The 24,843-nt window shown below is 49.6% G+C and overlaps 12 protein-coding genes across 12 annotated transcripts; 6 read left to right on the forward strand and 6 right to left on the reverse strand.

Moving 5' to 3' along the window:
- Positions 1-97: 97 nt before the first annotated feature.
- PHATRDRAFT_6311 (predicted protein) lies at positions 98-562 on the reverse strand (the record flags this gene model as incomplete). The annotated part of the gene is made up of 2 exons (XM_002182368.1): positions 98-420; positions 505-562. Coding segments are annotated over 2 exons (381 nt in total), but the record flags the coding sequence as incomplete, so codon positions are not given.
- A 1,645-nt stretch (positions 563-2,207) lies between these two features.
- PHATRDRAFT_56595 (predicted protein) lies at positions 2,208-4,198 on the forward strand (the record flags this gene model as incomplete). Its single annotated transcript, XM_002182204.1, has 4 exons — positions 2,208-2,952; positions 3,034-3,114; position 3,198; positions 3,306-4,198. Exons 1-4 carry the CDS (start codon positions 2,548-2,550, stop codon positions 4,196-4,198), a joined length of 1,380 nt encoding a protein of 459 aa, XP_002182240.1. The 5' UTR covers positions 2,208-2,547.
- Positions 4,199-4,405: 207 nt separating this feature from the next.
- On the reverse strand, positions 4,406-5,014 carry PHATRDRAFT_38280 (predicted protein; the record flags this gene model as incomplete). The annotated part of the gene is made up of 1 exon (XM_002182369.1): positions 4,406-5,014. The coding sequence occupies one exon, from the start codon at positions 5,012-5,014 to the stop codon at positions 4,406-4,408; it is 609 nt and encodes a 202-aa protein (XP_002182405.1).
- A 719-nt stretch (positions 5,015-5,733) lies between these two features.
- On the reverse strand, positions 5,734-7,454 carry PHATRDRAFT_47941 (predicted protein; the record flags this gene model as incomplete). The annotated part of the gene is made up of 3 exons (XM_002182370.1): positions 6,986-7,454; positions 6,094-6,879; positions 5,734-6,048 (listed from the first exon to the last, which is right to left on the reverse strand). The coding sequence occupies exons 1-3, from the start codon at positions 7,028-7,030 to the stop codon at positions 5,734-5,736; spliced, it is 1,146 nt and encodes a 381-aa protein (XP_002182406.1). The 5' UTR covers positions 7,031-7,454.
- Positions 7,455-7,720: 266 nt separating this feature from the next.
- Positions 7,721-8,136, forward strand: PHATRDRAFT_47942 (predicted protein; the record flags this gene model as incomplete). Its single annotated transcript, XM_002182205.1, has 2 exons — positions 7,721-7,940; positions 7,994-8,136. The coding sequence occupies exons 1-2, from the start codon at positions 7,781-7,783 to the stop codon at positions 8,134-8,136; spliced, it is 303 nt and encodes a 100-aa protein (XP_002182241.1). The 5' UTR covers positions 7,721-7,780.
- Positions 8,137-8,298: 162 nt separating this feature from the next.
- Positions 8,299-9,504, reverse strand: PHATRDRAFT_38283 (predicted protein; the record flags this gene model as incomplete). Its single annotated transcript, XM_002182371.1, has 1 exon — positions 8,299-9,504. The coding sequence occupies one exon, from the start codon at positions 9,502-9,504 to the stop codon at positions 8,299-8,301; it is 1,206 nt and encodes a 401-aa protein (XP_002182407.1).
- Positions 9,505-10,369: 865 nt separating this feature from the next.
- Positions 10,370-14,552, forward strand: PHATRDRAFT_47943 (predicted protein). The gene is made up of 3 exons (XM_002182206.1): positions 10,370-11,208; positions 11,322-11,737; positions 11,857-14,552. The coding sequence occupies exons 1-3, from the start codon at positions 10,654-10,656 to the stop codon at positions 14,387-14,389; spliced, it is 3,504 nt and encodes a 1,167-aa protein (XP_002182242.1). The 5' UTR covers positions 10,370-10,653; the 3' UTR covers positions 14,390-14,552.
- A 372-nt stretch (positions 14,553-14,924) lies between these two features.
- On the reverse strand, positions 14,925-15,897 carry PHATRDRAFT_47944 (predicted protein; the record flags this gene model as incomplete). Its single annotated transcript, XM_002182372.1, has 2 exons — positions 15,218-15,897; positions 14,925-15,191 (listed from the first exon to the last, which is right to left on the reverse strand). The coding sequence occupies exons 1-2, from the start codon at positions 15,893-15,895 to the stop codon at positions 14,925-14,927; spliced, it is 945 nt and encodes a 314-aa protein (XP_002182408.1). The 5' UTR covers positions 15,896-15,897.
- A 1,870-nt stretch (positions 15,898-17,767) lies between these two features.
- PHATRDRAFT_47945 (predicted protein) lies at positions 17,768-19,555 on the forward strand. The gene has a single exon (XM_002182207.1). The coding sequence runs from the start codon at positions 17,898-17,900 to the stop codon at positions 19,503-19,505; it is 1,608 nt and encodes a 535-aa protein (XP_002182243.1). The 5' UTR covers positions 17,768-17,897; the 3' UTR covers positions 19,506-19,555.
- A 102-nt stretch (positions 19,556-19,657) lies between these two features.
- Positions 19,658-21,271, reverse strand: PHATRDRAFT_29157 (predicted protein). Its single transcript, XM_002182373.1, has 2 exons — positions 21,162-21,271; positions 19,658-21,008 (listed from the first exon to the last, which is right to left on the reverse strand). The coding sequence occupies exons 1-2, from the start codon at positions 21,232-21,234 to the stop codon at positions 19,756-19,758; spliced, it is 1,326 nt and encodes a 441-aa protein (XP_002182409.1). The 5' UTR covers positions 21,235-21,271; the 3' UTR covers positions 19,658-19,755.
- Positions 21,272-21,829: 558 nt separating this feature from the next.
- PHATRDRAFT_47947 (g-protein beta-subunit) lies at positions 21,830-23,379 on the forward strand (the record flags this gene model as incomplete). The annotated part of the gene is made up of 1 exon (XM_002182208.1): positions 21,830-23,379. Exon 1 carries the CDS (start codon positions 21,874-21,876, stop codon positions 23,377-23,379), a length of 1,506 nt encoding a protein of 501 aa, XP_002182244.1. The 5' UTR covers positions 21,830-21,873.
- Positions 23,380-23,725: 346 nt separating this feature from the next.
- PHATRDRAFT_38289 (predicted protein) lies at positions 23,726-24,622 on the forward strand (the record flags this gene model as incomplete). Its single annotated transcript, XM_002182209.1, has 1 exon — positions 23,726-24,622. The coding sequence occupies one exon, from the start codon at positions 23,726-23,728 to the stop codon at positions 24,620-24,622; it is 897 nt and encodes a 298-aa protein (XP_002182245.1).
- Between the last annotated feature and the right edge of the window lie 221 nt (positions 24,623-24,843).

A 24,843-nucleotide genomic window follows, 5' to 3' on the forward strand; every position in this document is an offset into this window, starting at 1 on the left:
GATCGCAAAACGTGAGTAAAGAAGAATAAAGTGAAAAGTGCATGTTCGGAGGGTGGAGGGCAACACCGTACGTACCGAGCATCGACAGATTGCCCATTTCGCTCGGAATGGTTCCCGTCATGTTGTTACCATGGACTTGAAAGAAGGCAAGCTGTGACAGCAAACCAATCCGGGTACTGATTGTTCCTTCCAGCCTATTGTCATTGAGGTCCAACTGCTGCAATTTTACTAGACCATACAGCTCGTCAGGTATAGATCCAGAAATACTGTTGAAGTTGAGATCGAGGACTTGTAGCTCTACGAGGTTGCCAAACTCGGAAGGAATTTCTCCCGAGATCAGACCATCTTCCAATAACATATGCGTCATGCTCGTCAGCTGCTCCAGCTCTCGTGGGAGGGATCCTGTCAATCCATTTTGCTCTGCATAAATTCAAATGGATACGTCGGTAAGATTCAAAATGTACACCCTGACAATTTTGTGCAGTAAGACTCTTGTCAACGTACCAATGTCAATACGCTGTACAAACCCCTCACTATTACAGACAACACCTCCCCACAGACATTCGCTGCCGGGAGTCAACCAGGCATTTGATCCAGTATCGGCAATCGGCTCGGCAAGGCAAGCCTCATTGGCTAACTCAATGGCAGCATCACTAAAAACATCTGGAGCCGCACATTGCGACCACCGATTCCCGTTGGTACTGAAATAGAACACCGCCAGCGAATACCGTTGGATAAGTGTAGGGCTTCCAGGACAGAGATACTCCATGTCGTTACCAAGAAGCCATTCAACTGCCGTCGCTTGTGGCGAGTTTTCGTCTTGAAAGGAATCAAAGTTGGAAACAGCGTTCAAAACAATCCGTATCAAGAGCGCCCGGACGGATTCGCTCAAATTGCAAGTCAGTGTTGGCATCATTGTCGGCATGGGCGAGGGACCATCGGTCGGGGCGATTGTAGGCGAACCGGAAGGGGATCCGGTCAGTGCTACGGTTGGAGAACCTGTAGGCGATCCGGTTGGTGCTGGAGTGGGGGAATCCTTGGGCGATACAGTGGGTACTAGGGTGGGAGAACTAGGGAGACTTTGAGTCGGCAGTGATGTTGGCGTTGGTGGCATTGGAGGCGTCGTCGTTGCAATGGGGGGCGTCGTGGGTACCTCGGCGGCAGATAGGTTTGTCGGAGTCTGAGTAGGAAACGAAGTTGGTCTCGCTATCTCCACTGGCGAGGCTGTCGGTAACGGGATCTCCACTGGAGCGGCAGACGTTGGACCCTCCACTGGAGCGGCAGTCGTTGGAACCTCCACGGGCATGGGGACCGGTCCGGGCGTGTTAACAGGCGCCGCGGTGGGCTCCTCCTTTCCCATACTCAGTGCTTCTTGCTGAAACATTGCCTCGAGACTCTCACTAAACAGACTTTCGAGTCGTTCCGTGCTATCCAGAATCTGACTTTCGGAATTTTGCCCGATCAAGAACTTTCTTGCCTTTTTGTTGAGCGAAGTTTCTCTGACCCGTCGCAGATTCGGAGCTGCTTGTACCGAAGCCACCATCATGGTGGCACTCCAAAGGAGATTCCGGACCTGCATAGCAGATTGTCTATTTCTGGCTACCTTATTACTCCGCATATGCGCCTCGATCCTCTGATAACACCGTCCTTGACAGTAAACTATCTGTCTCCCTTTCTACTCTGGTCTAGCGGAACCTTGCTCGACTGTGATAAGAAGAGTGGCACATGTAACTGGAACGGTCCGATGAATGTCACTCAAAATGTGAGCGACGATTGTACGGTTTTCAACGTCTCACCCCATTTAAGTACCTGTATTGGTTGACGGATAAATGGCCAATGGGCGATATTGGTTTATATTTTTAGAATCCGTTGGATGATTTTTTCTTCCCAGAATACGGTTACAATGGCAATGACGACATTCATCTTTCCCTTTGGCGGAGGTGGACCACAGACAGACGCATTTTTGAAATTTTCGTCGCTTGCACGCGCGTCGGCTCCGTCGAAGAATTCGAAGATCACGGCGAATAACAGTGACACTGCTTCTGCGGTCGCGGTGCGCACACGGTGTACCGGTGCGTGTGCGCTCGTACTGCCTACTCATCGCGCGTAGTATTCAGTAGCTAGCTGGCTAGCATCCAGCCTCTGTGTGCGTGTACGTATACGCGAAGCGGAAACATTGGAACGGAGCATCCGTCGACTAGGATACGCGGCGGGTCTTGCTTACGGTTTGTTATCTATTAACTGTGAGCAGTCTGTCTGTTCGGACGCTACGATACATCCCATTTTTGAATCTATTTTCTACGTCAGATCCACTAACCGTAAGCAATCTTCCCTTCTGCGAGAACTATAGTGTCATCCATACCTACATCGTTGGTTCAAAGTGGTTGATTGTCAATCAAGTTCAAGATTGCTGCGCCAGAAATTTGACCAAAAGTTGAAACGGCTCGGTTGTTTCCTCTTCAAACGGAAGTTTCTTTTTCAGTCTTTCCCTATTCGCTGAATTCGATAGTTATTTTAGCCATTGCTGTATCACAACCTCTGAGAATAATGTCTGCTTCGAACCGATATACCGCGCTATTGCTGAGCATAAGTTGTCTGCTCCACGCGTCGCTGGCTTTTTCGAGCCGATCTTTGTCGTCACAAACGTCGACCTCTAGTCACACATTGCTGCATTCCGACTTATACAACGGCGGTCCTCCCCTGTTCAATCAAGGAGCTGGGGAGCAAGCCAATGTCTACACACAGCCTGGTGCACCCTGCGTTATCAAAGTCATTGGCGTCGGTGGAGGCGGAGGCAACGCCGTCAATCGGATGATTCAAACACGGATTGAAGGCGTCTCTTTTTGGGCTCTCAATACCGACGCGCAAGCCCTTTCCAAATCTCTCGCACCGAATGTGCTTAACATCGGGCGCCAATTGACCCGCGGCCTGGGGGCCGGCGGAGATCCAGGTGTACGTACCGAGTGTCTTTGGAAAGCAGTGGCTCGATTCCGCCTTGCCTCATCCTTCACTGGTTTGGTTTTTTTTGTCTAGGTCGGGCGGGGGGCTGGAGAGGAGAATATCATAGAGATGCAACACATTTGTGATAACACGGATCTCGTCTTTATAACGGCAGTACGTATTGCACTTTAGCCGCAACGTACCTTGTGTGATCGTTTTATGCCGGCATTCTGACACATGTTTTCTTCTATACGTAGGGTAAGAATGGTTCCTTACAATTTTAAAAACATGTTCATTTTGTTTCCGACGGCACACTCGTGGACATTCTCCCTCACAAAACAAGAATCTTTTTGTGCTCTGCGTAGGTATGGGTGGTGGTACGGGTTCTGGTGCCGCCCCAGTCTTGGCTAAAATTGCCAAACAGGATTGTGGCTGCTTAACCGTTGGTGTGGTAACCAAACCGTTTGCCTTTGAAGGACGCAAGCGCATGATGCAGGCCGAAGCTGCCATTGAAGAATTACGCAAAAATGTCGATACCTTGATTGTTGTCTCCAACGATAAGCTTTTGCGCATTGTACCGGACAATACTCCCGTCACCGAGGCTTTTCTGGTAGCGGACGATATACTCCGACAAGGTGTAGTAGGCATTTCTGAAATCATCCTCAAGACTGGTTTGGTGAATGTAGATTTTGCCGATGTACGGGCCGTTATGAAGGACGCAGGAACAGCGCTCATGGGTGTGGGAACGGGGGTCGGCAAAAATCGTGCGTCCGATGCCGCACTCGCAGCTATTTCCAGTCCGCTTTTGGACTTTCCGATCCAAAGAGCCAAACGAATCGTTTTCAATATTGTGGGTGGTGCCGATATGGGGCTGCAGGAAATCAACGAGGCCAGTGAAGTAATTTATGAGAATGCGGATGACAATGCAAATATTATATTTGGTGCCTTGGTGGATCCACAAATGGACGGACAGATAAGTATCACTGTATTGGCTTGTGACTTTGATGCACAGCCAGCGGACGTGTACTCCATTACAGAGCCGATAGGTGTTGGCATCGACGAGAGAAATCCCAACTTTTACAAAGAGCGAAGAAAAAGCACACAAAGCCCACTAGGACCGGATGCATCGGTCGAAGAAACGCGAGTTGCCATTACGCGAGGATTTAAGAAGGCCGTGGATCCCGACGAGCCCGTGGCAGACGAAGAAGATGCACAGTCGGGATTTCGAAACTTTCTGAAACGATTTCGTGGACGTTAACATGCTGCTTCGCTATCTAGAAAGCACAATGGCAGTGAATAAATAGGGGCTTGTCCATCATCAGCGGATCTTGTTTTCAAACAATTGTCGTTCACACTCCATCGTCGCTATGGCTAGTAACGTCCTTTTAGATTAGTTTTCTAAGGGGCATGCACGCACACCGCTAGATGGAACGACTTTCACGACGTATTTCAGCGCAAAGTCATCCTAAAACTTGGCTGTCTTGATCACAGACCATACGTCTTGATCCCAATTTTCCTTGTACGATGTGATATATCCTGCTTCGTCTCGACTAAGAACGATTGAACCAGTGAGTGACACAACTGGTGTAAATGGTATGCGGAACATGAGATCTTCATCAAAACGGAATTCAATCTTCTCCGGAGTTACGTCGACGTCACCTACAAGACGAACGGTGCATTTGTCTCCCACGAAAAGGCGCTGCGTCCCCTTCATCCATTGATCGAGCTTGTACGTATCAATCTCGTCGGTAAACGTTGCTGTCGGTCGATAGATCGACCGTGTTAAGTCACCAGTTGCAAGAAACTTGCGATCTAGCACATCAGATTTCACAATTTCCTTAACTTGCGCATCCGTAAATCCCAACTTTCCTTCTATTTCCACTGCATCAGCGGCTGGAGACGCTCCCAAGAAGACGGTTGCTCCTGCAATGGACGCCACAAACGGCAATTGGAAAAACTCCTTTCGTGAGACCGTCTTGATCCCAGTCGGTAAACTTAGTGCTTTCGCTCTTGCCAGTAAGCACCACAGCGTGTAAACGGATAAGAAAGGAAACCTTACTGCGCGGATCGCCATGGTGAGATCGATCTTTACGAAACGATTCGCGGTACGGTGGCAACACACGACTTGGAGCGAGGCGGGGTAAAAATTCAATTACTCGGGAGCTACAGTTAGCTTCTGCATGAAACGTTCATCTCATTCCGGAACAAACCCTCGTTCGGCGATCGTGTCGCTCTTCTATTGGTTGGACCAGAGAGGCACTCCGATATGAGTTGGACACCTCTAGCGAAAGACCCAAACTTCGAAACTCACTCACTGACTGTGACAGTGAAGTAAAACCGTTGACATAGTATCCAAGAGCACATTATGGCACTTATGCTAGTAATCGAGAACGCAAGCCGATATCCATTTCCATCTGTTGTCTTCGTCGGTATAGGTTTTGCGATCTTTTGACTATTTTCGAGCCAATGCGTCTAATGAAAAGCGGGACTTCAGATGGTTATGAAACATTCTACCGCAACTACACAAACACAATTCAGACCAGACGTACGAAACGCAATCCGCTAAACGTCAATGTTGCCTTGGAAAATCCGAAAAAACCTCCGCAATTGCGTGAACAAGTTCGTTTCCGTATATAGTGTTTAAAGGTCTGTAAATCGAGAGCGGTGGTAAAGTCTAAAATAAAACTACAGCACTAAACCGGAAAGTTGTGAACCCAGAGGTAGACCGAAAAATTGATTTATGACCTGGGCTGCTCCGGTGCTCCCAATGATTGAGCAGGAGTATACAGTCTACTATATAGTAGCCCGAGGGTTTGGTTTCTCCACGTACTCCACGGGATGGTGCGAAGGCGAAGCCGTGGGCTCCGCAGCAATATTGCTCTGCTTGCCTATTGACGGACACGGCGGCAAAAAGTCTCGCAGATATAAATCCCGATCTTGTGGAGATAGTTGATCCAAAGGGATTGGAGCAACTGACCGACGATGCAATAGCCGACGCATCGGTCGAATCACAATGGGACCGTCATTAATGTCGTGGTCTTTGCTGGATGAAAAAATACTCCCTTTCATCCAGTTTTCATTGTCTTGGACGACACGGACGATGGAAGACTGTACCATCCCGTGGCCGAGATTTCTTGCTGGAGTGGTACGTACCGTGCTCGACGGCGTCTCAAAACTGTCATTCTCTTTTATTGAATCGTGCAGTTTTGCATCCACCACGTCGTCGAATGATCTCGGTGTGTGCCTCGATCGACGCAACAAAGGGGCACCTTCCCGCAGGGCCTGACATGTTTTCTCACGAGCTCTTTCATCGCCAATGTCTATCCACAAAACCTGGCCATCGGAATCGGTGCCCATCCTACGGAGAAAGCGGCCGCCCTTTTGACGAACCAGTTCCACGACAAGCGAAGCCACCGACGGCTTGTCTCGTTTCTTGGCTTTCAGATATCGCTCCTGAAAATCTTTCACGAGAGTACGAAAGGCTCTGTTACCAGAGTGCGAATTGGTGGCGCCGCCGCGTCCCGAAAGGACATCTTCCGGTTGAATGTCTGTCACGTATTCGGGTGGTGGCGTGTTGGGCCAGGGAGCGTAGTATTGGTAACCGCCGTGGTACGGTGGAGGATAGCTATGAGAATGTGGATTGATGTTGCTGAGTACTGGTGGAGGAGGAGGAGGAGGAGTATAGTGGCCTCCGTGACTACTACCCGTCGAATCGAATGATGGTGCTGCCTGGGTTGCGTAGTGCGGTACATTAGCTGAATGATTCCCGGCATAAAAACCAGGATGACATGAGCTATCATGATGCGACGAGAAACCTTTCCTCGGCACCGGGCGATAGCAAGGAATCTTCAAAAAGTCTGGAGGTGAGACTGAATTGGGAGTTCGGTTGTTCATCATGCAGCGGTAAGATTCTTCTCGAGGGTACTCAGAGCGATACGACTGAAACACAAGTCAGGACGAAACAAAATGTCAATGAGCCAAACCACGCCAACAATATACAATATGTTGATTTGCGGAAGCCACGCCACGCGCGTTGGATACTTACCACGAAAGTAGGGGGAAAGTCTTCGACTGAACCAGACCTTTCCATTCTTGTTGTCGAGATCCAAACAAAGAATGTCACTCAACAACGAAAATGAAAACAAGTAAAAGTGTTTACTCATCATGGCGTGTAAAGCAAAGTTTGGAGACCCGCACACGGTGAACCTTTGAACAGCCCAAAAAAGAGAGCAACTCCGCAAAAAACACGCAACTCGTCACGGATAAGTACTATAGATCAAGGAGTCAACCTGCACCAACGGGGCGTTATCGTGACATCTCCTCAACGTGCGCTCTGCGCACTATGGAGCGGCAACTACCATGAACAACTGAAAAGGCCTCCGTAAATGGGTCGAACAACAAAGGTTTTGTACACAAGCAACTTCCTGTCTAGTGTGTACGCGATGCGACAAATGCTTTACAGTTAAGGTGGAGCGTAAAGGGAACATCACCACTCTCAGCGGTAGTATATCTCCTTCACAATGGGAAAGGATGTAACACAAAAATTTGGCCTATGGTATTGTGTCATTTCGTGAAGTGTTTTTTCCCTTTCCGGGTCTGTGGTAGGACCAGGTAGCGTGATTTTCATCCATGCATCTCTTCCAACCCCGGGTTTGCGAAGTGTTCATTGGATTAACTCGTGTCCCATCTCAAACGGATTCTTGTCAATGTTTCGAGTTTCCCTCATTGCCTGTGAGATAGTCCTAATCGCTTGACACGGCATGTTGACTTTCCTGGCTTTCGTTGTACTGCATTGATCCTCTAGCTAGCCGGTTAGTCCTCCCTTTACCCATCCATCTCCATGAGCGAATCAGATAGCCATAGTTTGTCCGATATTCTCGCCGCCATGACGGAGGTGGCCGAGACGGACGATAGTTTGAAGAAAAAGTTCAACGCGATAGTGCGCTTCGACGTGGAAGGGCAAACGCTCACCTTGGATGTCCGGAAGGACCGTTCCGGCAGTCAGGAATCCGCTCCCATTTGCAAGTGACCGCGTCTCTGGAAATTTTGCAAGATTTGCTTGCCAAACGCACGACCGCGCAACAGGCCTTTATGAAGGGCAAGCTCAAGATCAAGGGGAAAATGGGGCTAGCCATGAAGCTGACTGTTGTTCTGGACGCGACCCGCAAGCATCTAGCGCTGCAATCTAGGCTGTAACTATGAGACCTCCTCAATTGTTGTCTAATGTATAAATGTAGGCTTGTGAAAAATACAAACACCAAGGCACAACCTTTATTGTATTGTTACGCTGTAGCAAAGATTGTGCAAAAGTGGATTTGCAAAAAGAAAAGGGGATTGGAACTCGGTCGATTCTGCGTTCTACGATTTACCAAACATTTTGTTCAACCGATCCACGTCCGCATCGCTGGGCCGTTGGTCTGATTCACCACCGCCTCCCCCACTAGTGCCACCGCCACTGTCGTTTCCACCACCACCACCGTTTCCACCTTGTGGTCTTCTCGGCCGCCTGGGTGATTCGTCGTCGTCCTCATCTTCGTCGTCTTCCTCATCATCATCATCGTCGTCGTCCTCATCATCATCGTCATCTTCATCATCGTCGTCATTCTTATTCTTGAGACCCTTCAATTCATCTTCGACATCGGAATCGGCCGATGTGGACGTGACGTTGAAGTATTCCGCCTTTTGGGCTTTGACCACTTCCAATCCCTTGCGCACGTACTCTTCTTCCCGTCTTCGCCGTACGTATTCGCGCAAGACTTGGCCACCAAAGGAAGGGACAAAGATCGCCAATCCCACCTTGATGGTCAGTGCGTTGGATTTTCCCTGATGATACGAGGCAAAATTGGATCGAGACTGGCTGGCCAGTTTTTGTGCCGTGGCCTGATCCGACTGCGACACTTTGAGCGACGAAGATTTCACGACATTGTCGTAGTCGTCGCCCAGATAATCGTCATCGTCGTCGTCCAGGTCGCCGCCGTCTTCACCGTACACAAAGTTTTTCTGGGCTTGGGCGGCTTTCCGCGCCTGTTTTTCCGTGCCGGAGGTAGCGACTCCACTCCCGGGTGTGGTAGTGAAGATTGATTTGGCGGCAATATCCGTCGCATCCAGTTCCCCTGCTTCCACCAGCTCCGCCTGATCTCTGTTCATGCCCGGGCGCAGACTCTTACTGGGCGTGTCGCTCAGTTCGTAACTGAACTTGGCGACGGCGGGCGCCGGACGTTGGCCCAGAATGGAGGCCCCGAACAACGCCGAAACCGCCACTCGACGCAACGTCCGTTGCAGTCGCTGTCGACGGGACAAGGGGGGCTCCACGGAACCGCGTCGTGCGGGGTGCACGTGGCATCGGGACGAAAAATTCACTGCCGCTTCTTCGCGTGGCGGCCACGACTGGCCGTGACAAGGACGCCACCGATGTGGGGCGTTTGTGCGGGTAGTAATCGTACCGGACTGGAACCCGCGGCTCTGATCGACAGTGGCGGCCAGCAGTAATACCCAGACCAGACCCCATTGCACTGTGGAACTTCGGGTCGTCCTCGTCGTCGTACAACGAACGCACCGTGTCATGATTGTCGTTGGGGCGCCGAGTCTTGTACCCACTTGTGTGTGTATGTGTGCGCTGTATATCTTGTGTGCGGTGCTTGGTGCGACGGTGTGTCGTTCTATTCTCCGAGTTTGTGTATCAAGGCACCGATGCGTCACGAAGTAGGATCAATGGAGAAGGGGTGAATAATATGGACTGTGAATAAAGAACAATCCGTCAGTGGATGGGATACTGCATTGTGTAGGATCAATCAACCGACTCGCACTCTATTCCCATTCTCGTCTTCCACTTGTCGACGACGATCGATCGATGATTCTGTGCGTTGAAGAGAGGGTTTTATGGGTGAGAAGTGCGTACGACGACGTACTCCTACCGCTCGTCGTCCGTCTCCAACCGACTGACCGACCGACCAAGCCTTCCAAGTGTGGATTACAGACTGTGAATGGGAGATTCGCTACCTTGGTAACCCGTACGTGATATAATTTTCCGGGTTGGTTGACTGTGAATGCACAGGAAGATACCGGCAAACCAAGCTACTTGATCGTTCGATCGAAAGACTGGCAGACAGACAGACAGACAGACAGCACGGCAATTGTGTGGTGGCAGGGGCCACTGGATACCGATGGAACGTTGCCGTGTGTTATTTACAGTTACCTATTTGGATTTGTCTAGGTAGTATGTGTGTGTGTGATTTGTGAGTAGCGCGCGATACTGCGCACCACGATTTTCGAACGTGTTTGCGTCGTCCGTTTTTGTGTTCGGACCCATCGATGGCGATCGAGCGTCGTTCCTCCCCCCAAAATTTTGGTCTCTTCGCAAACCCGCTATCGTGTGTGTGTGTGTGTGGTACGACCCCCCGCCGACACCGTCACCACAGTTTTGGTCTGTGTGACAGTGTGTGTGTCAGCTTTCTGGTCCATTCACTACTCTCGAAAGGCTAGAATTGATTGTATTGTGTACAGCGAGTATCTCCTTTCCTTCTCTATTTGCCTCTGGTCTTCGTTCGGAAGGAAGAGGAATTGAAAAAAAGGAATCGTTGTCGTTTCCTTCGTCGAATCGCATCCCTCCATTCGATTGGTGGTTTCGGTAGCGTATCCCCCGTTTCCGGTTCTCGACACACAGCTACATCCACGTACCTACAGATACCGAGTATTGACACGAATACTATTCTCATGGCGTCTCCAAATCCTGCGTATGCGGGACGTGGAGGTCGTGGCGGACGGGGTGGACCTCCGCCCTATTACAACAACAACAATAGTGGTGTACCGGGTCCCCGTCCTCCCACCGGAGCCTGGCAACCCGCACCCACTCATACGATGCCGACACAGTCTACCGCCGTGCCGAATCCGTCATCGCCCAATCCTCACCATCTCACACCCCAACAACAACAGCAACAACAACCACCTCTCCTGAACAATCCCTACGCGCCAAACCAAGCAGGACCCCGTGGAAACCAGCCTCCTCCATACCCACCCCCGGCCTACTACAACCAGCACTACGCAGCTGCCGCACAACAGCAGCAGCAGCAGCCGAATCCTTACGGCGCCACGGGTCGGGTTCCGTGGCAGCCCGTACCGAATCAAGGCTATCCCTCCACCATGAGGGGTGGCGTCTTTTATCCACCTCCCGCCGCTGCCGCTGGACCCGGTCGTCCTTCCGCTACCAACGCGGGGACCATCCCAGCCTCCGTCGTGGTGCCCCGCGAACGCAAAGCTCTCGTCATTATGGTACGTCCCGAGTGCCATGGACCAGCGTCCCCCGCTTTGCGCTCGTCTCACACCGCTCTACCCGATTACTCGTGTTTGTTTCTGCCGTTGGCGACTTTTTTACACCAAAACAGGATAAAGACGGCAACGTGATGGATTTCACCAAAACGGCTCCCAAAAAGACTACGGCCACGACTTCGGCGACTCTTGCCCCGTCGGCGGTCCCGGCCAAAACGGAATCGAGCAGCCAAGACGCTGGCGCCAAGTTGCGACAGGCCGCACTCGAACGCATCCAAGCCCAAGACAAGGCCAAAAAGGAAGCCGAAGAAAAAGCAAAGGAACAATTGTTACAGGAAGAACAAGCCAAGAAGAAAGCAAGTGACGAGACCGAAGTACAAGGTAAAAACACGTCCGAGGCCCAAAGCAAGGTCGCCGAAGAGCCAACCAAGTCTCTGGCGGATCGTTTGAAGCAAGCACCCAAACCCGCCACTGTCAAAACGACGACTTCTTCTTCCGGTCGTATCGTCTTTTCCAAGTCGGCGTTGCTCAAGTACGTACCGTCCTTCGTGGCCTGGCGGAACACACTCAGCCTTTCGCCTAGTTTTTTACGTTTTGGATCTTTCCCTTTTCTCACCCGCTCGTATTTCATTTTTTAAATCTCTCTTGCAGATTTAAGAGCACGGAAAGATGTATGCAATGTCCCGAATCGCTCCCTGACATGACGATCGTCAAGGGACCCGCCCGTGGCAAGAGCGGGGGCAACCGCGGTGGTGGTGGTGGAGGAGGCGATCGACGCAACGACCACGACAGCGGTGGCAGTAGTTGGAAACGAGGCAACGCACCCCCACGTCGTCAAAGCGCCACCAATAACGATGGCGGTGGTGGTGGCGGCGGCGGCGGCAGCTACTGGAGCCGCGGACAAGCTCCTCCGCCACAGCAACAGCAACAAAACAACGACAAGCACCGGAACAATCGGGGTGGACGCGGTCCTCCGCCACCTCTGTACGACGGCCCCGTCGCGCCTCTAGTGAAGTCGGAGAATCACTGGCGTCCACAAAAGAACGCGTCAGCTTTTATTATTGCCGAGAAACAGGTCAAGGCTATTTTGAACAAGATGACCAAAGAAAAATTCGATAAACTCGCGACACAGATGCTGGAGATTCCTTTGACCTCTTCTGATATGTTGAAAATGATGATTAACAACGTGTACGATAAGGCCATTGACGAACCTACTTTCGGAGATATGTACGCTGATTTGTGTAAGAGACTTTCCAAGATTGCTATCGACTTTATTAAAATTATCGAGTCGGACGAAGAGCCCCCGACGGACGACGATACGACCACGGAACCGGCATCTCCAGCTGACGATAAAAGTAGCCACCATACTGTTTATCGCTGGTCGAACGACGTGAGTACTACCGATAGTGAGATTGTTGGACCGTTTGAATCCGAGGAAGAATGCATCGAGGTTGCTCTTGGTCAAGCAAATGAGCCTACTCCGGTTGAGCGAGGCGAAATGTCTCTGGAACTGGTCAGCGCAACCATTAGGAAAGGCGTGTTTATCAAAATAATGAAGCAAAAAAAGGACAAAGATGGCGAGGAACCAAAGCTCTACACCGTATATTTCCCAGTAAAGGAAGCAAAAGAGTGTGGTCAGCAGCTGTCAAACATTTTCCTGAGCAAAATGGAATGTGTTTCAGATGCGACCAAACTTAATAGCTTCAAGCGCTCGCTACTCAACAAATGTGAAGAAGAGTTCGACAAACAGGATATTTATGTAGACTGGAAGAAAGAAAAGAATGATTATGAGGCAAAGAAGGCTACACTTACTGCTCAAGAACGGGCTGAAACAGAAGCTGAGCTGGACTTTCGTCGCATTCGAATTAAGAAGCAGATGCTCGGAAACGTTAAGTTCATTGGGCAGCTGTACAAGAAGGGTTTATTGAAGGAAAAAATTATGCGGTACTGCATTGCCAGTCTGCTAAAGCTGGAAGCAAACGACGCCAAAGCCAAGAATCCGTTGTACCGAGACACCGGTGATTTTGATATCGACGAGGAAGACCACGAAGCGATTTGCAGCATGTTCACGACTATTGGTCTGACTATTGACACTCTTTCGACCTCTGATTTCATGAGCGTTTGTTTTGAGAAGATTTCAAAACTGAGCAACGAATCAAGCCTCCCCGCCCGATCTCGTTTCATGTACAAAGATTTGCTTGAGCTACGTGACAATAGATGGGTTCCGCGGCGCAAGGAAGAAAAGGCGAAAACGCTCGAAGAGATTCGAAAAGATGTGGAAGAGGAAGAGCGACGACAGGCTCAGCAGTCGATGCGCAATAATAGCAACCGTGGAGGTGGCGGTGGCAGCCGAGACTTTCGTGGTAGTGGCATCGGCAATGCATTCGGAGGAAGCAACCGATCGCGTCCACAGAAGCTATCTAGCGAAACGGACGCTGACGGGTTCGTCGCTGTCCCCACCAAAACTGGCTTTGCGTCCCTGAGAGGGCCAGCAGGGAAACCCAGGCACCAGCCTAGTGAAAGTACCAGCACGGTCAGTACGAAATCGTCAGCTTTTTCTGCGCTTGCTAAGGATCGAGATCCGCCTTCATCGAAGAAGTCTCCCGCCCCACTCGATAGCGATACCTTGGAACGCCGGATTAAGCGTATACGAACGGATTTTATGGGTGATGGAGGGAACGTTGAGGAGCTTCTACTAAGCTGGGACGAGATATGTGGCACACCAAAGGCTGGCGTCACCCTTGTTCAAAAGAATTCCGATAGAATGATGGACTGCAAAGAGGATGAAAGGCAAGCCATCGTGAGAATTGTAGCGATACTAGCCGAGAAAGGCAAGCTCACAAAAGAGGACGTTCGCACTGGTCTGCAAGACGCGATTGAATTTATCGACAGTTTCATACTTGATTCACCACGGGCTTACGAGTACTTGGGTGACATGCTTGGGGAAATGCTGAAGTTGAAAGCGATTGATGTCGCATGGCTTTGCAAAGAGACCGAGAAGACGAAAGTGGATCAAAATAGCGAGGCACCGATCCGACTAACACGCGCAACCATTTCAGCCTTAAAGGCAGCCGCGGGAGTAGACTTTGCAAAGAAATGTTTTTCTGGATCCAGCGAGAAGGATTTGATTGGTTTGATTGGTTCCGATTCCTGGAAATCTATGGCGGCTGATCAATTTTCCTAACATTCAAGAGTATAAATCTGAAGTTGAGAATTGCAGTAACCTGTATATGGCTGTATGATCTGAACCGTCTTCCGGGCAAGCGAAGAGCTTAACCTTTCTTGTCACAATGTGTGATCAATAATACAGTTAGCAATAGTCTACTTTGAAATTAATAGTGTTATCGAAGCTACCTATAGATTCGTGGGGCACTGCTAATAATGCAAGTAAGGTGTTGCAGGCGCATGGTGAGAGGGACTAGCCCGGGCCCTCCAAGTCGCCGATCTGACCAAGCATTCATCAGCAAGACGTAGAGGTCGCCAACCCTTACGTCGTGTACCTTTACGATGGGCAATTTTAGCAACCTTACAAAGAAGAACCTTTGGAGGTGACGAGCAATTGGATCCTAACTGTAAGTACAAACAAGAACAAATGATATTCAATTCAAAATTGTTGTATTTCATCTCTATTTCAGTGGGCCTGGGACCTTTTGGTACCTAACATAGTTCCTGCAATCATAGTACAACTAGCCTGACCGAACTACTACTGATGACGAAATCTAAAATTCCCTGGATATGTCCTTCATTGCCTCACCTGGGAAAAACTTCTGGCCACCGCGTCTCTTAAGTAGCTCTTCGATCATGCTAGTTGTGGAATTTATGGTGCGTTGCGGACTCTGGGTAGCCATATCGAGTTCGAATCCCGGAACGTTGAAAGGAAATACACCACCGTGTACTCGTAGGTCGCGACGAAGAGCAGCCTGCACAATAGGAAGCTGGGGAGGAAGCGTATGAGCAAACGAACATGGACCATATCGCGTAAAGCACTGTTGCAAATACAAGCTGTACTTACGTTTCTACGACCAGCATCCTCAATCATCCCATGGCCGGAATCACATGAGTTGCTATCCAAATGACCCAGGGCATTCAAGATAGCGCGTTCTCGCTGGAGGCTAGCTTGTTCAAAACTCTGTAAGTCAAGTTGAGTAGCAGCAGGAATTGGTCCGCGTTGAGAATTCAGCTGAGATCGAGCTTGTAGCAGCCGTCGCAAGTGGTCTTGTCGGTTGAGCTCGTTGGCGCCAAGAACTTCCCCCTGAGGCAATGGGCGACCTGGTGCGAGTTCCGCAGCGCCCGTACGAGGTTGTTGGGTCAGCACCGCTATGGTCGAGCGCGCCATACCAAGGTCGGTCTCGAGTTGCGTCACCTTAGTTTTTAGATTCTCATTTGCAATTCGATAGCTTTGATTTCTTTTGTTAAGGTCTGCCACTTGTTGCTCGAGAGACTCTAATAAGATCTTCTTTCGCTTTCGCCGAGTTCGTGCACTCTCGCGGTTCATCGCGAGGCGTTTCTCGCGACGAACTCGTGTAAGTTCGTCTATGGGCTCTCCAGCTCTACCGGTGCCGTCGTCCGCAACTTCATCGTCGTCAGAACGAGAATCTTCATCAGAGTCGTCGTTGGACGCAGCACCTTGTGGCTCGCGTACCTCGGGTAGCTCACCCGGGAGATTTTCACCCTTCAACACTTCTGTCATACCTTCAATTTTATTGATCAAATCGAAAATCGTGGTTAGCGCGCATCTACAGCCTCGCAGAGTGCCGTCGGAGTCAAATAACGAAGATCAACTGAAAAATCTTCGAGAAGTTCAAAGGAGGATTGCTTGTGCTCGGAGTCCGGTCGAATTGGTTGGCTTTTCTCTTCGCAAGCCGTCGACTTAGCTTCCGAAAGAGGTTTCCCAATTGGCGTAAACGGATTCTTTAAGCAAAAGAGCCGAACGCATCTATCTCTAGAGGAATCGTGCATCAGTCTTGAAGATTGTTTGGGTACCAATAATGGATTGAATTGGCATTCATACATGTATTCTGAATATTCTTACTCTTACTAGGTAAAGAATGGGACGAAATATCGGAACAGTGCTAGCCAGTGTATTCACGTGAAGGATTCTAAAGGACTAGGCGGCGTTGAAGACTGGCGACGGGAAACAACCAATAAGTAAAATACTTTTACAACAGCGGGTTTCAATTTATACGGTGTATCGATTTTATTGATCTTCATAAGCCTTCTAAGTCACGTACTATTGAAAAGATATTTAAGCTCGAGATCGTCAAGATTCACAAAACACCGACGAAGACATAAGTTCTGCTGAATATCGAGTTCCAATCTTGCTTCTTTTGATTTCAAGTCCAGAATTGAACACTAATTATGACAAAATCGGGCTAGGGGGTTGAATAAGAATTATCTCTCTTTTGACAAACTACATAGTATATTCAACGAAGTCTTGGTTAATCGTGAGAATATTCTCTGAGAGTTTAGAACATTGGTCTCCGCGTCTTCGCACAGTCCATATCTGCTCGAAATATCGTCATGGACGCAAGAAGTGCAAGATAGGCAATAATAAACTCCATCATTTGTCATTCGGAGTGGCCAGGCCAGGCCGTACGCTGCGATGGATTCAGCTCTAGGGATACTTTTGGCGTTTTTCAAGCGTAAAATGGCGAGTCGGCGCTATCTCGGGTTCGCATCACGATAGTTGCGCGTGCGTCTTGAATAGCGCAAGATCGCCTAAAATTTCATACGTTAAGATCGCAGGGCTCTGGTTCAAGGACACCGATTGCACCAGCCTCACTGATGATGACTTGACAAATGTCTCACTGACGATGACTTGACAAATGTTTACAGCTTGTGCAACGTTAACTGTTCCGGGAAATCGGGATCAAGCATTGCGAGGAGGATTCACGGATCAGATGAAGGATCGCGAATCTATCGATTCATATTTGGTCGATATACAAGTTCGCCGCTTGCCGCGTAAGCAGAATAAGAACTTTGACGCGCAAAAGCAGTCTTCGTAGAATCTAAAAAGTTTGTTTTACACTTTCTGATTGAATTCAAAAAGGGCTTTCGTGAAAGATAAGGTAGAACCCCCCACCAACCCAAACCCGAACAAATCGAAGCTTCCCCACTCAAATTCTCTTCGCTACGCCGGTATTTATCTAGCGAGTTTTTCGTTTGGGCATGGATGATTATCGGGCAGCAATTACAAATTCTGCGAAGCAAATGGCGTCACGGTCAGCGTACCCTAACTATGAACTGTCAAGCCAGTTTCCCCGTTTCCAAGTTGATGACTACCGTTTGTAATTTACCTCGTGCCGGCGCAACATCTTTACGGCAAGAGTCTTAAATGTTGTTTTACTTTAGAAAATATCTTCCAACGGAGAGATTGTCCTTTTGACTCGTGAAAGTTGGACTCAAAGTCATGGGTTTATGTTTAAAGGCAATGAGATTTTTGGCATGAACATAATTGCTGTGATGCGTTCGAGACACTAATCTGACACTTTTTAGGCTAAAAAAGTAGTCGACAGGAATCGGTATTTTACTGTTCACAGTCAGCAATGGAGTAGGTTGTGTGGACGATTCAAGCAACCAGACAGTGACAGTGAGTGAGTGCAATCAGTTTGTCTACGAGACCGACCAGTCCTATCATCATACAAGATTGGGCTGCAGCGCCGCAAGAAAACACTTTCCTATAGATATCCCTCATGGTCCCTTTGCACGAGCAGACTTGTAGCGCTGATCGTCCTACGTCTTCTTTATCTGATGATACTTCTGGAACACAGGCATTTTTCGTAACACGCAAAAAGGAAGCAACCGTTTACAACGTAGAAACAAACCTGCAGCAGATTGACAGTTATTCAAGCCGTGTAGAAGTGCTGTTTTCGGAAGCTGATTTGCGTGAATTTGACAAACATGATGGAGACGATGATTCTCTGAAGGTGAAACCTACAGATGACGAGAATGGATCAGTCATATCGGCGGCTTCGACCATGGCATATTTCGAGCCGATCGATTTCCGAGCTTCCAATTGGATCAAAGCAATGGATGTTCCTACCTTTGGCCTAGCTGTCGTTGCCCTGACTACAGCAATCACGCATCCAATTTTCTTTGTGGCAGGGGCTTTGACACTTTTCGGAACAGCGACGGTCGTTGGAGTCTCACACGAGTTTTTTACGGAAGGGCCAGTTGGAAAACTATTTTGCTTCAAGAATGATACACCTCTTGATGAAATTGCGTCCGTACACGAGTTTGAAACGCAAACGGAAGATGATGATCAGAAGTGCTCGCAAAAGAACCAGACGAGGACGGATTTTTCAAAGCATGCTGAGCCCAGTGCATTGCCGGTCGGAGAGCGCTCTTCCGCAAGACTCGCGAGTGAATCTACCTTTCTATCAATGCAAAAACTCCCGGACAACTGGATCGAGGGTCATTATCCTCCACTTGAGAACGAAATCGTCAATCGTCGTGGTTTTTTTGGTTTAAACGTTATTCAATTCTTTCGCGTGTTTTTTGCCGACAAAGCTCCCTATAGTTTTCTGGAATTTCAAAAGAAACGTGGCGATCTCGACATTGTGTATGGACCTTGGAAAGATATGGAAGCATCAGGCCCACTGTCACTAATGGTAGAAAACAAAGCATTTCCGTCAGAGCTCGAATACCTTTCGTATCAGGGGCGAGCTTTAACTTTCAGAGCCAAAACAAACTCATTTTTGGGGCCGCCATACGCGACGACCACGAAAACGCAACGAATATTGATTATTTCCAAAAAACTCGCTGTTTTGGAAAGCAAGACTACTTTGGCTGATATTCCATTTTGCGATCGCTTTTACGTTATGGAGCGGTGGATTATTGCGGCTGCAAAGAATGACGGTCGATATACATGCATTATTTCAGCCCATGGCCAGGTTTTCTTTACCAAGAGCTGTCCATTTGAGCACCAAATCCGAACCAACTCCAAGTCGACTGTGAAAGACGTAGCGACTGCATGGGGTGATATGGCGCAAGAAGCTTTGAAGTTGACTGAAAAGGCAAAACGGGAGCGGCTGCAACGGAACCAACGAGAGAGGGACTACGAGGAGGAAGACTTTGTACAACCGCGTAAAAAGGCAAATAAAGAAGCGACGCCAACCGCCATCGACAAAGCAGCACCAGTCCGCGATGATGAGATTGAAATGGTATGGACGCCTCCCGCTGGCGACTATGGTGCACTCTCGCCGAATTCGGTTGGCAGGCTGAGACGGTCTCTCTCACAATTTGCTTTTGGTCAAAAACCACTCGTCTCAAACAAGCAGAGAAGCTGCGCTGAAATATAGAGGCAGTGGTGCTAATAATGTAAATGCTCAGAAATTTTTGTTTGAATTTCAATCGACGTCCACGTAGCAAATTCATTTACAGTTAGAGATGACTATGACAATACGGCGACTGACACAAATAGTCACGTTTTGTGTGAGCCAGTATTTTCTATAGCGATGACAAAGTATCGGTCTATATGAATTTACACTGTGTGTGACGTGTAGCGCATCACGCGTCTCGTAAATTGCTCACTGCCGCCAGAGGACAACTTTATTTGTCGTTGAGCGCGGCCACACCGGGGAGGACCTTTCCTTCCAACAGCTCCAAACTGGCACCACCGCCGGTGGAGATGTGGGACATGTCACCGGCACGTCCGCTCTGTTCAGTGGCGGCAACGGAATCACCTCCTCCGATAATAGTAATGGCACCCTTGTCTTTGGAAAGATCGGCAAGGATGTTGACAAGGTCAAAAGTTCCCTTGGCGAACTTTTCGAACTCAAAGACTCCCATGGGACCGTTCATGATGATAGTCTTGCAGTCGGAAAGTGCTTCCTTCTGCTGTGCGGTGGTTTCGGGACCGTTGTCCAGACCCATCCAGCCATCAGGGATTTCTTCGGCACTTACGACCTTGGTCTCGGCTTCCGCGTCGAACTTGTCGGCAATCACGATATCAATGGGAAGAAGGATTTCCTTGCCCAACTTTTCGGCCTTGGCCAAGACTTCCTTGGCGGTATCCACAAAGTCATCCTCGACGAGGGAGGTACCAACATTGAATCCCTTTGCCTTGAGGAAGGTGAATACCATACCACCTCCGATGATGACCTTGTCGCATTTATCGAGCAGGGCTTCGAGGACGGTGATCTTGGAAGAGACCTTGGATCCACCGACAATGGCGGCCATGGGTTTCTTTCCGTTGCTAATGGCACCATCAAGGTATTCGAGTTCCTTGGCGAGCAAGAATCCTCCAACGGAAGGTTTGAGAAACTTGGTCACACCTTCGGTGGAGGCATGGGCACGGTGGGCCGTTCCAAAGGCGTCGTTGACGTAGAGGTCAAAGGGAGCGGCAAGCTTTTCGACGAATTCCGGGTCGTTCTTGGTCTCTTCCTTGTAGAAGCGGGTGTTCTCGAGCATGATAACATCGCCTTCCTTGGCATCATTGACAATCTTGGCGACTTCTTCACCGATGCAGTCGGGTGCGAGGGTTACAGTTTGTCCGAGGAGTTCCCCCATGCGCTCGGCGCAAGGTCCGAGGGAGAACTTATCTTCGGGGCCGTCCTTGGGGCGTCCCAAATGTGAGCAGACACTGACGATGGCACCCTTGTTCTTCAAGTACTCAATGGTAGGGATGGAGGAACGAATTCGGGTATCGTCGGTGATCTTCTTACCGTCCAGGGGGACGTTGACGTCGCAACGGACGAGAACCTTCTTTCCCTTAAGCTCGGCATCGCTGAGGTCTTCAATGGAGGCCTTGGCTTCGAGCTCGATCAGAGAAACCGGGGCAAAGCTACGGACACCAAAGGTTTCTATAGAATAGGAGCAAAGGGCGCTCGAGTTAGATTGGATATGGAATAGTGATTTGGAACGCAATAGATTCGCGTCGGAACGGCATTTCGATACGTGATTCGGTTCCCTAACGGATCCATGCACGCCAAGTAACGACGGATTGGCAAACTTACTGGCAGGGGCAAAAGCAGCAGCAGTACTGGCCGAGGCAGCGAGGGCGAAGATGGCAGCTTGAACGAATTTCATGGTGGGGTGGAGTTGAAGATCGGGTCGCGTCGGTGTGGTTGCGGATTTTGTGAGAAACGAGAAAGAGCCTTTCCCTGCGCAGGTGTGGCGAATGGTGCAAACCGCGCGACATCTACAACACCGCAAACGAAAGAGTCGTCGATCGGGCCAAGGCGACAAACGTATGTGGATCTTCGTTCGCGCCACCGAAGCAACCTGCGCGAAGTACGCGCAGCCACCAAAAATGCCGATGCGTGTGTGCCTCGTGGTTGCAGGCGATCGTCCGTCCGCCCGTCCGCTCGTTCGTTGGGAGCCAGCTCGATTGCCGTAGGTACGGGTTATTGTGGTGGGGTCGCAGATACGTGTACGTCATCACAACACGTACGCGACGCCAAGACGCCAAAAGTGGTCCATGCCTCCATCCGTCATGGGCAGTATTTCAAATACAAATGTTTTTCTAGATTTCAAAAATCTGGGGACAAACCCTACTAGGTAGGTGTACCGTCTGTCATGGTCAGTGAAAACGACTGTTCCCTCTTCCGGAAATCCATCCGATCTGTGTACCAACGAGAACTTACCGAATGGGTCGGCGAAGCTTACTTCATTCTGAAACAAGACCGACCGGCAGTGCCCTCTCCTATAAAGAACAATCCGTTGACCATGGGGAAGAAATCCAAACGCGTGCGCTCTGGCGCAAAGCTTGAAAGCGACGCGCGTGCAGCTCCAGCCCAAAGACCGGCCTTTGAAGAAGAAGAAACAAAAGACAATCTGCGTTTCGAAGATCCCTTTGTAGAAGAAGTCGCCGAAGACGAGGACGGAGAATGGGAAGACGACGACGAGGATCGGGACAACCAGAGTCACCAGGGTGGAATCGATGACGCGGGAATAGAAATTGTGCAATCCTGGAATCCGTTGACGGGAGAACCCTTGGAACCTGGCCAAAAGCTAGAAATGGATCCGGCTGCCTACAAGATGCATCACGCGTTGACCCCAGAGTGGCCGTCTCTGACGTTCGACTTTTTGCGGGACGACCGAGGCGAGGCCCGGACACGCTTTCCACATTCTTTATTAGCGGCAGTAGGCACTCAAGCTGACCGACCGGAGAATAATCAGCTTACGATCATGAAGTTGTCGGATCTTTCGAGGATTCAAGTAGAGACGGAGGACGATATTTTGGGAGAGGAATACAACCCCGACAAAGAGGATTCCGACGAAGAAGATTCGGAGGATGAGATTGATATGGACCCTATTATGGAACACTACTCGATCAAACACTACGGGGGTGTAAATAGAATTCGTGCCATGCCGCAACGATCCGAAATCGTGGCTACCTGGAGTGATGCCGGTACCGTCAACCTCTTCAACGTGGAATCCATAATGCAACGATTCTCGGCGTCCGAAGGAAAGGGGATGAGTACGGGGAGTATTCCGACCAAACCTTTCTTCAGCTATGCTAAACACACAACGGAAGGATACGCAATGGATTGGTCTAGCGTAAACCAAGGCCACATGGTGACTGGCGATTGCCAGGGCAGCATCCATCTTTGGTCACCACGTCCGGAAGGAGGCTACAGCGTCGTTCCTTCCTACGAAACCAATACATCCGACAGGGCTGTTGACGCCACCCCATCGGTAGAAGACTTGCAGTGGAGCCCCACCGAAGCAACCGTTTTTGCGTCCGCCGAATGCGGAGGTTATGTGCGAGTATTTGACACCAGAGCACCACACAAGGCAATGCTGAGTCACAAGATCCACTCGAGTGGAGCCGATGTTAACGTTTTGTCTTGGAATAAACTGGTCGGAAACTTACTTGCGACTGGTGGCGATGACGGCTGCCTTTCCGTCTGGGATTTGCGTCACTTTGCGGGAGCCGACGTGCAGCCGTTAGCCCGCTTTACACCGCACAAAACGCCGATTACTTCGGTCGAGTGGCATCCTACGGATGAATCAATGCTTGCTACTAGCGATGATATGGGAGCCTATATATACGATCTTTCCGTGGAAGAAGACGACACAGCAGCTGGACTCGACGTACCGCCACAGCTATTGTTTGTGCACAGCGGTAGCGAACAGTTCAAAGAAGTGCATTGGCATCCACAAATCTCGAGCTGTCTCATGACCACCGCGCTTTCAGGGTTCTCGGTTTTCATTCCTTCCAATCTATAGGAAATTGGAATGTTCCACAAAAACTTTGGGTATAGAGCGGTACGACATGACTCGGAGCGGCAATAAAGGTAGGTCTTAGGGTTGGTAGTGTAACTGTGAGTTCCCTAACTGTATCATACCATAAACCCATCGTGAACCCTTGGAAAAGCTGTAAACCCAAGGGTATGAATTTTGACACCAATAATGTCCTTTTCCCAGTCGTATGACCGGAAAGAAGACAAATTAGGCGATAGAGGTGGATGCCATCACGACAGGAAGATCTGCATGGGTGAGGTTCGTCAGTGACAAGCAAAGTCTCTCGAAACATTCACTTTCTTCCCTGCCTTGCGCGCCACCATTATACAAGATGGCCATTCCTCAAAAGCGTCCCAGGTCGACAGCCGATGACGCAAATAGCGTCAAGAAGCAGAAAGATCAAGTGAAGGTTTCGGATCCGCCAGTGACGGCTAAGAAAATGACCCACCATACAGCACCCGCGACAAAACGTGCCGCAGCGCCTTCTGCGGCGCCCACCACTAGCGCAAATTCCCGTTCCTTCAAAAGTGATTCGGCGGCATCCATGCCGCCTTCGAATTCGACTTTAGGGAAGGGAAAGATGCCGCCATCGTCGTCTCTCCTTGCGTCGGTGCGCACCACACCGTCGAAGAAGACGCCACCATCGGCTTCTCGAGAAACCACTGATCTTTCGCCCGAAAGAAGACCCAGTGCTGAGAATGGCAAATTGCTCCAGAAAAAGCCGGTGGTGATGACTGCGACAGTGAAAACGCCCTGGTACTATGCCTTGCTTTTTGGTATTGCTGCCCTTTTGGCCGTCACGAACGTCGCAACGTTGGGGTTGTGGATGCAATCCAACGCAGAATACGAACTGAAAATAGGCAATCTGGAACACCAAATCGATGTCGCGACGGAAAATGAATTCTACAAGGTCAAGGATACCCGCCACGCAGCCATTTTGGAATGTGACAATAAGGTAAATGAGCTGGAGCAGATCCACGCACAAGTTCTGGTCGAAATGAAAGAAGGACACTTTGAAAAGTTGCGCATCATGGAAGAACGTCTATTTGACACAGAGTCCATCCTTGAAGAAGAGATTGTTGAAGACCAAGTAGATATCAGCCCAGCAGAAGAGCAAGAGTGCAAAGATTTTCGACCCAAATGCAAAAAGTGGGCTGCCTTGGGCAAGTGTGAAATCGGCAGTCCCTATTTGAAACAAACCTGTCGCAAGAGCTGCAATTTATGCTAACCAAGATTGAGAAATGTAGAGAGGGCGTGGATTATGGCTTTTGAAGAGGAGTATTTCCATTCACTGTCCGCGTGTGAAGCACTTAAGCTGTAGGGGGAGGGGATCTACTATAGGGAGTTATTCCGGAATAGTAATAATATTGACTTGACGGCCTCGTTCAACAGATGATAAGGCTTTTGTGCAATGTATAGACCACATACCAAAGAGAAGTTCAAACAGTG

This window comes from Phaeodactylum tricornutum, chromosome 15, assembly GCF_000150955.2.
Source record: "Phaeodactylum tricornutum CCAP 1055/1 chromosome 15, whole genome shotgun sequence".
Taxonomy (NCBI): Eukaryota; Bacillariophyta; class Bacillariophyceae; order Surirellales; family Neidiaceae; genus Phaeodactylum; species Phaeodactylum tricornutum.

Coding starts and splice junctions, on each gene's coding strand:
- PHATRDRAFT_47943 (XM_002182206.1), top strand. CDS start 10,654: ATGGCGTCTCCAAATCCTGCGTATGCGGGACGTGGAGGTCGTGGCGGA. Junction 11,209..11,321: donor GCAAAGCTCTCGTCATTATG/GTACGTCCCGAG, acceptor ACACCAAAACAG/GATAAAGACGGCAACGTGAT. Junction 11,738..11,856: donor TCCAAGTCGGCGTTGCTCAA/GTACGTACCGTC, acceptor TCTCTCTTGCAG/ATTTAAGAGCACGGAAAGAT.
- PHATRDRAFT_47945 (XM_002182207.1), top strand. CDS start 17,898: ATGGTCCCTTTGCACGAGCAGACTTGTAGCGCTGATCGTCCTACGTCT.
- PHATRDRAFT_29157 (XM_002182373.1), bottom strand. CDS start 21,234: ATGAAATTCGTTCAAGCTGCCATCTTCGCCCTCGCTGCCTCGGCCAGT. Junction 21,009..21,161: donor TGCTGCTTTTGCCCCTGCCA/GTAAGTTTGCCA, acceptor CCTATTCTATAG/AAACCTTTGGTGTCCGTAGC.